Source organism: Rousettus aegyptiacus, unplaced genomic scaffold, assembly GCF_014176215.1.
Source record: "Rousettus aegyptiacus isolate mRouAeg1 unplaced genomic scaffold, mRouAeg1.p scaffold_m13_p_13, whole genome shotgun sequence".
Lineage (NCBI taxonomy): Eukaryota > Metazoa > Chordata > Mammalia > Chiroptera > Pteropodidae > Rousettus > Rousettus aegyptiacus.
In genome coordinates this window covers 13337083-13352717 of record NW_023416288.1, presented here as the reverse complement: position 1 = coordinate 13352717, position 15635 = coordinate 13337083, and the positions used below count along the sequence as shown (strand labels likewise).

The window sequence follows — 15635 nt, the reverse complement described above, 5'->3', positions numbered from 1 at the left end:
TTCCCAATCATCATGTGCATTTACCCCTTTATCTTTTAATAATTTTAATGTTTTGCAATGAGAAAAAATACTGTTCACATATCTTTTTAGCAGTAGTCTGTAGATTATTGTCCACAGGTCAAATTCAACAAGGTGATTGTTTCTATAAATGAAGAATTATTGGGTCTACAGCCATGCTACCCTGTCACCTGATCCTGTCTGATCTCAGAAGCTAAGCAGTGTTGGGCCCGGTTAGTACTTGGATAGGAGACCACCTAGGAAGACCAGATACTGTAGGAGTAAAAAATGAAAAAATAATAATAAGGGATTTTCAGCTGAGAAGGTCCTTGCAATCTGTGAGGTCAACCAAGGGTTGCTTCGCCTTAAAAAAAAAAAAAAAAGAATTATTGGAACACAGAAAAAATAAAAAAATTCCCAACAATCTTCTCTAGAATTGGTACCCTGAAACTCAAGTTTCTCTCTTATCATAGTGATTATCATTTTTAAATTTTTTACTCAATGTAAAAATTAAAAGGAGAAAGAAACATATTTTAAAATATTTTCCTCACTTGTCAAAATTTCTTTTTTAAAAAATTGTTAATCTAGGTACCTTAAGGATGAAATACTATATTATTAACATCTTGTATTGTTATGTAAGCAGATTGATGATAGCGGTTGGCCCAACATGAAAAACAACACTGGAAACACTATCTTAAAAAAAAAAAAAAAAAGACACAATTTAAAAAAAATTATGTATCTAAAATTAGAAAACCATAAAACCAAGAAAAGTTCCCATCTTAAAATAGATTAACTCCACTGATCTCATATGAAAGAACTCTCAATTTAATTCAGGGGTCCCCAACCACCCAAGGCCATAGACCAGTACCTGTCGATGGCCTGTTAGGAAACCAGGCCTCATGGCAGGAGGTGAGCAGTGGGTGAGCAAGTAAAGCTTCATCTGTATTTACAGTTGCTCCCCAGCGCTAGCATCACCGCCTCAGCTCCACCTCAGATCAGCAGACATTAGGTTCTCATAGGAGCATGAACTCTATTGTGAACCTGCATGTGAGGGGTCTAGGTTGCATGCTACGAGAATCTAATGGCCTGATGATCTGCAGTGATGCTAGTGCTGGGGAGTAACTGCAAATACAGATTAACATTAGCAGAGAGGTTTGACTACACAGGGACCAAAAAAATCAATTGCTTGCAAACTCATATCAAAATCCTATCGGTGAATGGTAGGTGATAATTAAGCTGCATCTGGTGACAGGCTTTATATGGCAAGTGAGTTGATGTACTTCAATTGTACAGCTGCATCTAGTGGCAGGCTTTAAGTTGTAATCGAACACTTAACTTATTTTAGTCTGCAGGTGGCCAGCCCATTATTTTGAAAGAGACTGATCCAGGGCCTTCATTCTCCCAGCAGGTTTATGATCACCTATCTCAGTTTTCAAAAGAGTTTGAGCATTACTTCCCAACCACAAAAGACTCCCAAACTCGAAAAGAATGGATCCATAACCCATCTGTGAACAGGTGAATCAATTTTGTCCATGATAGAAGAGAATCAACTGCTTAAGATCGCAGATAATGGTGGCCTTAAAAGTATGTTTGAGACAACTTCAAATCTCCATTTATTCTAGTTTAAAGTCAAGGCAGAATATCCTGAGATTGCCACCAAAGCCTGAGAAGTCTGCTTCCATTTCCAACATTCTATCTTTGTGAATTAGGGTTTTCTGCCGTGACTGCAACCAAAACAAAATCACGGAGTAGAATGGACATAAGCAACACACTTTGTGTGTCACTGTTTCCCATCATGCCCAGATGGGACTATCTAATTGCAGGAAAACAAGCTCAGGGCTCCCACTGATTCTGTATTGATGAGTTGTATATTATTTCATTATATATTACAATGTAATAATAATAAAATGCACAACAAATATAATGCACTTGAATCACCCTGAAACCACCCCCTACCACCCGGGTCCATGGAAAAATTGTCTTCCACGAAACCTGTCCCTGGTGTCAAAAAAGTTGGGGACCACTGATTTAAATCATTTTAATAAAGAATACTTTAACCACACATTGGATCACATATCCCTTTGGAATCTAATTGTTCTTTATCCAATGACGTATGAAAATATTAAAGTAACGTATTTTAAGATAGTTAATCTAATAAACTAGATATTCAATGTATTAGTATACAACAGAAGATAGTGCTTTGACATCAGAAGGCCCTGAATTCACACCTGGTTCTGCTATATCCATTCCTTGTCAAAACATTTAACCTCACTCAATCTTGGTTTATTACATAATCAATTATCTTATTATTGTGAAGATTATAGGAGCTTGCATATATAAAGCATTTTAACATAGCATTAGCTAATACAAAAATTACTATGTTAGCATACATTCCCTTTCTTTTTAGAACAGCATCATTACACTTAACATCTAAGCATAGAGAAAGAGAGAGTCAGGAATTTCCAGTGCCTGAATGTAATACTGTGATCATTAATAACAGAAATGCTAAGAAAATGAAGGTTCTCTGTTTCTAGTTCTGAGACTCAAATACAAACATATATACACACACATGCATATATGCATGTTTGCCCACATGCAAACATAAACGAACTAGACCCGGCTGACCTATCATAGACACTCAAGACAGTATAGCATAAGGGGAAAGTATAGGTTTTGAAAGCAGATGTATTTGGGTCTGAATTCTGACAATGTTACTCTTAACTATTAAATAAATCTGATTTTAAATAACAGTTGTTTTAATTAAAATTTTCATTGTAAGTCACAAACACTCAATTTAATATTTTTCCTCCAAAAAGTGTATTCTCCTGCATTATATAAATTAAATTAATTTCAAAATCAAATGTTAAATTTAAATATTTGGGGGATATTTATTATCCTATCCTCTTCCAAAGGCAATCACCATAACTGAAGAAAATGGATAATATCATTTTATTTAGTGTAAACGACAAAATGTGTGCATTACATACATTTCCTACTTTTTATAAAATATCTTCAAAACAGTATGCATTTTAGAAATTTTACCTATTTCTTGTGAAAGATTTTTTATAAAATAAAAAATTAGATTGCTTTGGGAAGGTAAATGTCAAAAAATATATTCGTTAATTTAGTTCAGCCTTCAACCTCCTTTTTTTAAAAATTCAAACACTGGAAGAGATGAATTTTTTTCATTTCTATAGTAAATTTTAATTAGAATAACTCCATTCAATAGTCATGCATTCTACTGTTGAAGCTATTAGAAGTTAAAACTCTACTATCATTAGAGATTGGTCATTAAGGTGACTTTTTAAAAACAAGTGAGGATGGTTCTTTAATTCAATCTTCCCCCTTATTCTGGAAATGTCCACTGCTATTATTCTTCACTAGTAAGAGAGAATTACCTCAATTGTTAAACATGCCTGCTAGGCACTAGAATCCGGGAATAAACTAGATACTGAGTAAACTATAATTCCCGTACTTTAGAAATCCACATTTTGGTAGAAGACAAAAAAATAATAATTAGATTACAGCATAATGAATGTTATATTTATCCCTTCCAAAAAATCCCTGAGAAGAGTTTACTTATGGGGGCATATAAAATACAATAAATTGGCTGCATAAATTAAACCTGGGATGGAAGATTAAAAAAGATGTGGCAACAGACTTCTACTTCCAGGTAGGATGGAGTACATAAGTAGACCAGTGTTCCACGGAGTATAACGATAAAAATTACAGGGAAGGGGGAATACAGAACTTGTATGTTTGAAGGCCGAAGAAGTTACCAAAACACTAAGAATTAGGCTAAGACCTCAGAGAAAGGGTAAGCTCAAAAAAATGAGTTGACTGCTACAGCTGCTTTTACTTAGGAGTATCTGCCAATTCTGAGTGCTGGCAGGTTCTGGCTCCCTCAGAAGTCTGCTAGTTCAGGGACAGAAAAAAAACAAGAAAGTTTTTGAAAGAGATCTGGGAGTCCTCAAACACGGCACGATTTTCTCTTTATCAGGAGATTAAAATTTGATCAGAACGCCTCTGATAAACAGAATAAAGCATTTGGTAGTTTCAGAAGACAAATAATAGTTCAGGGTTACCAGAGAAAGGGTGCTGGAGAATATGCTAAACCTAGGTTAAAAATTCTGGAGAGCCAGGGGCAAACTAAAAACTAAGATTTACCAGGGTTGAAATCCGGCCTGGATTTGGCACAATCCTCACCTGGATGAAGGTAATCAGCCACCATTCTTTCAGAAGAAGATAGCATTAGTAAAGGAAAGTGAGCACTAACTTGTACTACGGGCCACAGAAACTAGTATGCTCTTGGGCATGCTTATCTCAAATTGGGAGGTATATTCCATCCATTTCCTCCACACTGTGGTCTCTTTCTGATGAATACTTATGACACATAATGGTCAACAAAAGGGTAAGTATAAAAGTACCAAAAGAACAACAAAAGTACTAAAGAAAAATTTAATACATATAATCGGGCATTCAATTAAAAAAAATCTAAACATGCCAAAAGATAAAACTATATAATAAAAGAGAGTGAGAAGAGAAGGAAAATAGACAATAAAACAGGTATAACGATGACCTAAATATTCTAGATCAATGACAAGAACTTTAAAATAACTGATATCTTCAAGAAAAATAGAGAAAAAGATGGATTATAGATGAAAAGATAGGTGTTTTTATCAGAGAATTAGTGCCTATTAAAAAGAATCAAATAGAAATTCTATAACTATCTGAAATTAAAAACTCATTTGATGGGCTAAACAGTAGATGAGACAGAGAAGACATCGTTAATGACCAGGAAGAAGAGTTACTAGAAAATATATAAAATGAAGCATAGAAAGAAAAAAGAAAAAAATACAAAAAGGAATGAGTTAAGTGGGGTTTGATAAAGTTTAACATACATATAATTGGAATGTAAGAAAACAGCAACCTAAATGTTTCCAAAACTGATGCAAGAGCAATAAAAAGGGTAAATATGTGGGTAAATATAAATGTGTATTGCCTTAATACCAAGTATAAAATACAGTAATTAAATAATCTTGCGGAATTTAAAATACATGTAGATTCTAAAGTATGTCTTAGGATATGGGTGAATAAATGGTTCTAACGTTACTAGAAAAGCAGTAAAAGTTAAATTACATTAGACTATAATAAATCAAGGATAACTGCCAAAAAGATAGAAATAAAAATAAAAAACACAAAAGAAAAAGAACATATGACTAACGAGTTCATAGAGAGAAAAACTGAAATAGTGGAATAAATGCAATAACACAAAAATACTGATAATATAAGAAAGCAAGAAAAGAAAAAAGTGAACACAAATAAACAGTAAAATGGTAGCTATAAATACAAATATAATAACATTAAATATAAATGGGCTAAATATTTTATATAAAAAGCTAGATAAAATGCAAAATTCAATTCTATACCGCCTACAAGAAACACTTTAAATTTAAGGATCCGGAAAGAGTGAAATTTAAAAACAGAAAAAGATACATCATACAAACACTAAAAGAAAGCAGTTTCAACTAGTATAGTAATAGCAGACAAAAAATAGACTTTAAGACAGTAATAGTATTAAAGGATATTACATGATGACAAAGGAATCAAACCACTAGGAAGAGACCACAAGACTAAATCTGCACACATCTAGTAACAGAACAATGACATATTTACAGCAAAAAAAAAAAAAAAAAAAAAAAAAAAAAAAACTAAAAGGAGAAATAGACATCTACATTCATAGAGATAGACTAACACATCTCTCTCAATACCAGATGCAGGAAGCATACAAAAAATTAGTAAGAATACAGAAGATATGAACAATACAATTAACATACTGGATCTAACTGGCATATTAGAAGATGCAACCAACAGTGACAGAGTATATATTATTTTCAAATGCACATGAAGTATTTATCAAAATTAACTATATGCTGCTTTACATGGCAAGTATAAACAAAATTTCAAAATTTTAAAGTCTCGGAATATGTTCGCTACACAGTGGAATTAAGTTAGAACACAATAACTAAAACCAGAAAATTCCCACGAGTCAAAGAAGAAATCCCAACAGAAATGAGAAAACTTTTAAGACTAATAATGAAGATAGAACATTTAAAATCTTGTTTGTTATCCCAAAACTGATTCAAATAAGGGAATCTGTAGCCTTAAAATGCATATATTAGATAAGATGGCTGAAAAACAATGATCCAAACTCCCATCTCAAGAAATTAGATAAAAGAACAAGAACTGAGAGTGACAGAAGAAAATAATACAAAGAGAAATCAATGATTTAAGAAACAAATGTACAATAGAGAAAATTTAAAAAGCCAAGATTGGTTCTTTAAAAAGATTTAATAAAATTTATAAACTCCTAGAAAGAAAAAAATGGGAAAAACAGAGACTACCAATATCGTGAGAGAAAAAAATGGAAAATGACTACAGATTTTTTTAAACAATAAAAAGAAAGAGAATATAAAGAAAAGTTTTAAGTTTAATTTTTTATTAAAGTATAGTTGACATACAATACCACATTAGTTTAAGGTGCACAACATAGTGATTCAACATTTACATAACCTTATTATGTGATTCCTAAGTCTAGTAACCATCTGTCACCATACAAAGTTATTATGACATTGAGTATATTCCCTGTGCTGTACACTACATCCCTGTGACTTATTTTATAGCTGGAAATTTTTATCTCTAATTCCCCTTCACTTTTTCACCAATGTAAATGAAATGGGTGCATTCCTTGAAGAACTTGCAGAAACTGATACAAGGAGAAAGAGGGCGACTGAATTGTTTAGTGCCTATTAAATAAATGAAAGCTGTTACTAAAAGACTTCCCACAAAGACGATTTGCAGTTCAGAATTCTTCCCTGGTGAACATTTCTAAAAGTTTAAGAAAGAAATAATATTAATCTTACACAAACTGTTCTACGGAACATAATAAAAGAACATTTCCCAACATGTTTTATGAGGTCAAATAATCTTTTTTTCCCTCCCAAGGTCAGATATTTTTAATGACAAAACTAATCAAGAACAATTACAGATCACTATCTTCCATGAACAGATATGCAAAAATCCCAAACAGAATATTAACTCATCGAATGCAGATACGTAAAAACAATAATACAGCACAACTGTTTTTTATTCCAGAGCAGTTTAGCAAAAGTATTCACTCCCCACATATAAAAATTCTCCACAATCTACAAGTAGAAGGGAACTAAGAAAAACCTACTGCAAACATCCTTAGTGGTAAAACTGTTAATGCTTTCTGCAATACTGTAGTCCTAGCCAGTGCAGTCAGACAAGAAAAAAAGGGCATAAAGTTTGAAAAAGAAATAAAAGCAAATGACATGACAGTGTAATCAGAATGTTAAAAAAAAATCTGAAAAAAAAGTCTGTTAGAATTATAAGTAAATCTGGTAAAATTACAAGATTACAAAACTAATATTTTAAAAGATCAATTTTATGTCTATATCAGCAAAAAAAACCCAAGAAAATAAAAAATTAAAAAATCTGTTACAAAAATATAAAATTATCAAATATGGAAAAATAAGTCAAAGTGCTATATATTCAAAACTATAAAACTTGTTAAGAAAAATTTCAGAATAGTTAAATACACAATGGGATATATTATGTTCATGGGTTGCATGTAAGTCTTAATATTGTTAAGATGACAGTTTCCCAAAAGTAACCAATTCAGAGCAATCTTAATAAAAATTCCAGATTTTTAATGGAAATTGATAGGTGATTCTAAAATTCAGTTTGCAAAGGCCAAAAATGGCCAAGACATCTTGAATAAAAGTAGAGACCTTATATTACCAAACATCAAGACTTATTATACAGTTATTAAGCCAGTATGATATTAGCTCTAAGATAGACATATAAATTAAGGGGAAAAAAGAGAGTTCAAAAGCAAACACACAAATGATCCAATAACCTGACTTATAAATGTGACATCTGAGTATAGTAAGGAGAGCATGGTTTTGTTAATAAATGGCACTAGGTCAATTGATTTTCCTAAAGGAAAGTATTAAATCTTGATCTCTATACCTCACAGCATTAACAAAAATAAACTGCAGGTGAGTTGCTGATATAAATGTAAAAAAAATTAAAACAATCAAACTTTTAGAAGAAAACAGAAAAATATTTTCATTACTTTGGAGTAGGCTGATTTCTTAAGCAGATCACATAAGCACTAACGATGAAGGAAATTTATGGACTACTTTACAATTACAAACTTCTATTCAACTACACTATACAGAGAATGAAAAATCAAGCCACCAAATGGGAGAATATATTTATATCACATATATCCAGTAAAAATCCTGCACACAGAATGTACAAAAACTACAAATCAAACAAACAAGACGTTAAGAGAGCTCAGTTGATAAATGATTTGAATTGGCACGTCACAAAAAAAGCATATCTAAAAAAACCTATAGACTTTCGGAAAGATGCTTAACTTCACTAGACATCAGGAAAAACCACATGTGACACTCCAGCAAACACACCAGAATGGCTAAAAAGAAAGAAAGAAAAATTTAAAGTATTAGTGAAGATGTAGAGCAACTGCATCTCTTATACATTGCTTACTAGTACATAAATTGAACAAGTCCTTTGGGAAACAGTCTGAAGCTGAACATATGCATGCCACATGACTCAGTAAGCCCACTCCTAGGTATATACCTGACAGAAATATGTACACTTATTCACCAAAATACATATTCATGAATATTCAATTAGCAATAATTGAAAAGTGAAAATAACTCAAATGTCCATCAAGTAGAATGGATAAATAGTGGATAATGGATAAATTCATACAGTGGAAAAACACTGCAGTGAAAATAAACTACAGCTCCGTGAAACAAAAAGGATGAATCTTATAAACATAACTGTAAGCAAAATAAGCTAAACTAAAAAGGGTACATACTGTATTATTCCATAAATTAAAAAAGAGGTAAAACCAAAAGGAGGTAGTAATTGGAAAAAAAGCAAGGAAGAGGCTTCTGGGGATTTGGGTAATATTCATGATGACGACGATGATGATGATGATGATTACATCCTAAGGACTTATGATCTTAAAACTGGAATTTTATATCTTTGGACCGTCACCATTTCATCCATTCCACACACCCCACCCCACCTCTGGCAACCACCAATCTTTTCTGTTTCCATGAGTTGGTTTATTTTTAGATTCCACATATAAGTGAGATCATACAGCATTCGTCTTTCTATGACTTATTTCGCTTAGCATATAATGACCTCTATGTCCATCAATGTTGTGACAAATGGCAGGATTTCCTTATTTCTTCATGGCTGAATAATATTTCATTGTGTATATATACCACATTTTCTTTACCCATTTATCCACTGATGGACATGTAGGTTGTTTCCCTGTCTTGGCTAGTGTAAAAAATGCTGCAATAAACATGGAGGTGCAGATGTCTTTTTGAGAGTTATTTCCTTTCTTTGGGTAATGTTCTTTTTCTTGACTTGGTGCTAATTACAATATTGTTTCCTCTTTGCAAAAAAAAAAAATCACTAAGCTGTACATTTATGCTGCATGCACTTTTCTATATGCATAAGTCAATTAAAATTTATATTAAAAATGAAAGCAGAGTGTTGTTAGAAATACAGCTAAATATGTTACTGTGATGATCTATATATGTTTTCCAAGTTAGCCACAGATTTAACACTAAGATTTCTAACAGCTGTATGAGATAAAGTTGTCAGTTACACACATTCACTTGGGTCCAGAAGATATAAATAAATCAATTGCCTAGAAATACAGTTCTTGGCACTAAAATAAGACAGATATTGTTCACAGAAATCTCCACAAAAAGAAGGCACTTTTGACATAATAAACAATGTTCTTGACAACAGCTTCAAGAAGACCCTCTGTGATTGCTTCTTCTGATGAAACCTTATCAATGCACAATTGGGCAAAAGCAAGTGGGGGCAGGAGAGTGTGACGCAGTGCTGTTTACATTCATAGCTGCTCTCTGATGATCTGGTCTGACCCAGACATACATTTTATAAGCCTGTAAGATTGAACACAAGAGTGGATAAACCTCACATATTGCTCTTTAAATAATATCTCCCAACTGAGCTTCTGACATTTATCCATCAGCAGTGAGGTTAAAATAATACGCTCTAGTAAATGTGTGGAGACAGCTATTCTCTTTTGTCAGTTGAAGATGAACCTAGTTTAGCTAGGGGATAGAGAATGATTTTCTGGGAATGCTAAGAGGTCTACCTAGGACCAGTAGCTGAAAAGATGATCACCTCCACCATGAGCACCTACTATCAGAACTCTAAGAAGCCTTAGAAATACTAACCCTACTCCAAAGCAACATAACTAATGTTGATCAAACTCCCAACCCAAAGTTCTACTACATCAAGCATGACTAAAAGAACTTTAGCCAAAAACATAATTTACTGTATCCAAAGTATGAACAGTTTTAGGAGGCATACTAAAGCAAATTAAAGACAACAACAACAACAACAACTAGTGAATTTAAAGTTATTTAAATGATTCTATTTAAATGAATACTGGTAATATTCAGTAACATATCACCTATCTGCATTTCATCCACCAATTTCAAGCATAGGAATAGACTTTTCTCTGATTATTCAGCAACCAGAATGTGAAGTTCAGAGTGCTGAGGCTCACATACGTAACTCAAGCCCCTGAGTGCTTTTATTTTTTAACACATTGTAAATTATCTGCTTTCATAGTTCACAACCAATTATAATGAGCAAGTAAGGATGGGAAGCTGCTAGAAATAGGCAGAGTTGTAAGAAATAACAGCTAACTTGGTAGAAAGAGACAACAAATGCAAAATCAGATGAAGAACTCCAAACAATCTTTGAGGCCAAGTAGCAAAAAGCTCCATGTACCTCAAAAGCCTCCAGTGGAAGCCACCGCATAGGGCATACTCACAGAGATATAGATCCAGAGTAGTCATCAACAGGGATTATATTATGCTATGCAGAGACTTTTTATAGAAGGTAGGAAAATATGGAATCTTTTTTTAAAAGCAATTCATCCAAAATGTTTTAAGCATTATTGTTTATTGTGCTTTAAATCTGAACACTTAAATTATAAGCTTCAGTTATACAGAAGACAGAGGTCCACTATAAATCCTGAGTAAAGCACTACAGTTGATGGGAGAATTTTAAGCTTAACTCAAATATTGGTTACATGAAAAATATAAGCACCTCACTCCCTACTACACTGGAAAAATGAGGTGTTATTGTTATTTGAAATAACACTCAAGTTATGAAATACTATCTTGACCTATAGGAAACAAAGATCTATGTATATTATTAAAAGTACTTTATTTTGAAAATCATCATTTGTCTCCACTTTGCTTAGCTCATCACACTATCTCAAGTTGCTCATTCAGCCTCTAGCCACAAGACAGGAAAATAACGATTTTGTGTGGGAGTTTCTCTTAAAGTATTGCTTTAAGAGTTTAACAAATGTTACTTTTAAATCTGTTTATGTATTTACACTTAAATATGTATATTTTAATACTTTTCTCTTAAAACAATGTTAAGCCACAGAAAGATAATTTAGATTTTAATTCTCTTTGTCAATAGAACTAAAATCAAAGGAATATGTTACCTTTTCGATAACCCATGAAGCTTAAAAATGACAGGAAAAAATAATACCTGATTTCCTATGGATGAAAAATGCAGGTTTAAAAAAAAAAGCCTGAAGGATTTTAAGGATTTTAACAACTTAATTTTTCAAAGTTATAAATAGTAGAGAATATGCAGGAAATATACTAGTTGGTGCACAGAAACAAAGTCAGTCTATGAGTATTTTGAAGTTCAGTGTGGAATATTTAGAGACCTCAAATGACCTACTTTCCTCTACAATCTGTGAAAAATAAGAGAAAACAGTACTTATTTGGTATCATCCAAGTGTTTGAAGTCTACAGTATATAAATGCTCACTGAAAAAAAACCCTGATGAAATAATTATATACACAACCATAATGAACGGAAATTCAACTCAATTCAATTCGGTCCAATTCCTGACTATCCTAACCAATCTACTTCCAAAGTTCAACTATAGCATGTTGCTCTTATGTGTTTTTAAATCTAAAGAACTGGGTAGCTATAAAAGATTTTAAATCTAAACTGAGAGTATGCTGTATAATAGACACTCTAGAATAATGTGGCAGGGGGGAGATTATTTTGTTTTGGTTTTGTAAACTGTTCAATTTTTTAAGAACATCAGTAAAGAATCACAAAATAGAAGGCATAGTTCAAAACGTTTTTGTTTACAGAGAAAAATGCACATGCCTCATTAAACATATGTCTACCATTATCCTGTTCATATTTAGAGACATTCAGAACCAAATATGAACACATCTGCTTGAAGACTATTACTATTACCAGTTTTAAAGCTGTTGTTGAGGGTTAGCAATGATCTAGTCCAACGTTATTTTACAGATGAGAAAACTGGAGAATGGGAAAGTTGTATGGCTTGTCAAAGGACATGGAATATTTAATGACAAAGTAAACTTAGAACTCAATTATGTGTCCACTAAACCAACTTCTTCCCAATGTAAATATCAAACCATCTCTAATTTGATATGTAAAAATTTTTAACTGAATTCATTAAGAGAACCAGGTGAGATATCCATGGTTGGTAACTTTAAATAAAAGGCAGAGAAGAGCATCAGAAATGCATAAATATTGATTTGTTCATTTTGCTGAATTTGAGGTGGGCCTACTTAAACAGTCAAATGGCCTACGATGACTTTTTCCTAAAAGTAAAAGCCTTTTAGACAACATCCATCAAATAGATCCTATTACTAGACATGGATGATAATTTATAAGCACTATCAACTATTTGAACATCGATAACAGCCTTGGTAATATTATCCACATAAATAAATACACAAGTAGAAATCTAAGCCAAAACCTGAAATTTATTTTAGCTACAATACTAAATTTATGTGTAATCTGTAACTAAAGTCAGTATTTATATTCATTTCACAGTCGAAAATAATTTTGCAAATAAAAAATACAGCTAACCCAGACAGCTGTCCACACAAATCACTGTGATGTGACTGATATTTTTTAAACATAACTCAAAATGTAACTTGAATTCAGGTTGAGAAACAAGTACCTTTCTTCTCCTGAACTGCCTGTGAAGGAGCAAATGAACGTTAAATGATGTAAAACCAGTCATGACCAAAATGGAGAAGCAAAAGGAACAGTACCGACCACTGAATTTATTCATTTGAAAAATATTTACTGAGTGTCAGGTGATATAGTAGAGAGTAAGAATTTTAAAAAGACTAAGCAACAAGCAGACAAGGTTACTGCCCTGTGAAGTTTAACTCTGATAAAGCTTTTTATGAAAGTGCTGCATATTTTCAGCTTGCTTGAGACCATCCTCTTTTTAAAAAATTTCTTTTTAATATTTTAAAATAAAGGTAAGAATATTAAACGTGCTTATTGATCTAGTTACCTAACTTAAAACAAAGATTTGCCTAGATTAAAAAATTTTAATACAGCCTATCTTCCTCAAAAGTTTACACCCTAGACAGCACAAGTTGTAAACTGAACAGATTTCATATAATTTTACTGTTTATAACTCCAAGAGCCGTAATAGTAAGGCAGGTCTTCCTGATGGATATGTAAACATCTGTAGTAGTCAAAGTTAAAAAACAACAACAACAACAAAAGTCAAAGTTATTGAAAATATGTCCTAGTATAAATATCTGTATTCTGCTTCGGATGCTGAAAACATTTTTACACAAAGAAAAAAATACAGTTATAAATTGCAAAAGAGGAAACAATTTCATCATTCTCTGATTCTTAGAAGATTATCAATAGCTGACGATATGGGGTTTGATTGAACAGAGTACGGTAATTTTTAAAAAACTTAAAGAAGTCCCTAAGAAGTGGATGGCTAGGACTTCAATTTTTTTTAATACTCAGAAATAAGACTTAAAGAAAATACGTCAGCGTGTTAAAAATAAGTTATTTTTTAATATGAGGCTTATAGATAGTAACTTCCTTTTATGTTTCTATATTTTCTAGAATAAAGGAATAGTACATTTAAAATTGGAAAACATTTCAGGGAAGGCAGACCTTGGAATAATCATTGAAACGAAGACTAGGTAACCTCCACCGTCCCACTCTTAACAACTGCAGAAACAGCACCAGCACTGCAATATAAAGTGGCGAGGAAACGCGCGTGCGCGCGGCTGGCACATAGTAGGCACTCCATATTTGTGGCGTGGAATGACTGAATATATATGTAAACACGCCAAAACAAAAACAAAATGCACTCTGCTTTTGAGAGAACACAGTAAACAATCACGGTAACGACTACTTTACCATAAGCTGGCTGACAGCTAAACGTGCACTAAATGAAAGCTCTTCCTCCCTGCCCTCCTTTTACTCTGACACTAGATTGCACATTCAAAACAAATCCGCCTCCCCGCCCCCGGCTCGAAGCCCTACCCTCCGCGGCTCTAGCACTGGAACTGACGGAAAGTTCGGGGACTCGGCAGCGCGCAGACCTGGGCCCCCCTCAGGGCCCTCCCGCCCGCGGACACGCCCGGCGCGGAGAGGCCGGGGCGCAGGCTGCTGCTGCCGCGCGTCTCCGGGACCACTCGGGGCTCGCGCGCTAGCCCAAAGCCCACAGTCCGCGACGCCGGCGGCCCCCCACCGTCATCTCGAGCCGCGGGCCGCGCCGTACCTGCACACGGTGATCAGGTTCCGCCTCTCCACCGCAGCATTGCGGGCGCTCAGGCTCTTCTTCCCGCCGCCGCCGCCACCTGCGCCGCGGCTCCCGCTCAGCCCCCCCAGGCTCCGGGAGGCCATGGCGGGCTGTTCCCCGCACCTCTTTTGTCTTCTGCGACCCTGCCCCTCCCCCCGACACCTGCTTCTCCTGCTCTCACTCCGTATGCGACCGTAGGGGCGCGGGACCTGAGGGAGGGTGTGGAAAACGGCGGGGGACTCACACTAGGGACTGACGGCTGGCGCTCCGCACCCGAGCTCCAAAGACACACACACTCACGCGCACACACGCACGCACCCCGCGCCCTCGCGCGCGCCGCCAACCGCCGAGTGGCGCGTGGGGGTAGGCGTCCGGCGCCCCGCTACTTCCCGCGGGACCGCGGCTGACAGGGCGCGCGCGCCCGCCGACCCCACAAACCAAACGAGCCGCACTCTGCCTCTACTCGCCTCCCAGCCCGCGCCGCCGCGGTGTGGCCAAGGGCCTCGCGCACGCATCCCTGCTGTCCCTGCACCTATCAGGCCAATGCGGGTCCACCTGGAGCCAATCGCGGGGTGCAGGGGGCGGGGCCTGCCGCGCGGACATTTAAAGCGACTGAGCACCGCCCCAGAGCGTGGGTAGCTGTCAAGATGCCGGGCCCGTGCTCGCCGCCGGCTTGCGGTTGATAGTCTGTCTGCACGCAGGGGAGCCCTGCCGCTGTTGGCAAGGGGATTGTGGGATGCAGGGCCCTGGAGCGCCCCGAGGGGATTACTGACCCTTGCCTAGAGCTCAGATTTAATGTCTAGGACCTCTAGTTTGAACCGCGGATCATTGATTGTCCCGGTAGCCGACACCCAAATTCTGTAGCATCGGTAGCTATGGCA

General features: G+C 35.4%; 1 protein-coding gene and 1 pseudogene across 4 annotated transcripts in view; one reads left to right on the top strand and one right to left on the bottom strand.

Moving 5' to 3' along the window:
• RUNDC3B (RUN domain containing 3B) overlaps window positions 1-15186 on the bottom strand; it is a 121894-nt gene extending 106708 nt beyond the window's left edge. For 3 of the 4 annotated variants that reach the window (XM_016148001.2, XM_016148003.2, XM_016148002.2), the window contains exon 1: window positions 14734-15120. In XM_016148001.2, the coding sequence (XP_016003487.1) occupies window positions 14734-14858 (125 nt within the window). In that variant the 5' untranslated portion in view covers window positions 14859-15120. Of the gene's footprint in view, window positions 1-14733 lie in introns of all 4 variants that reach the window. The other variant, XM_016148004.2, reaches the window with a different exon arrangement.
• Window positions 164-279, top strand: LOC118611267 (annotated as a pseudogene).
• Window positions 15187-15635: the final 449 nt, after the last annotated feature.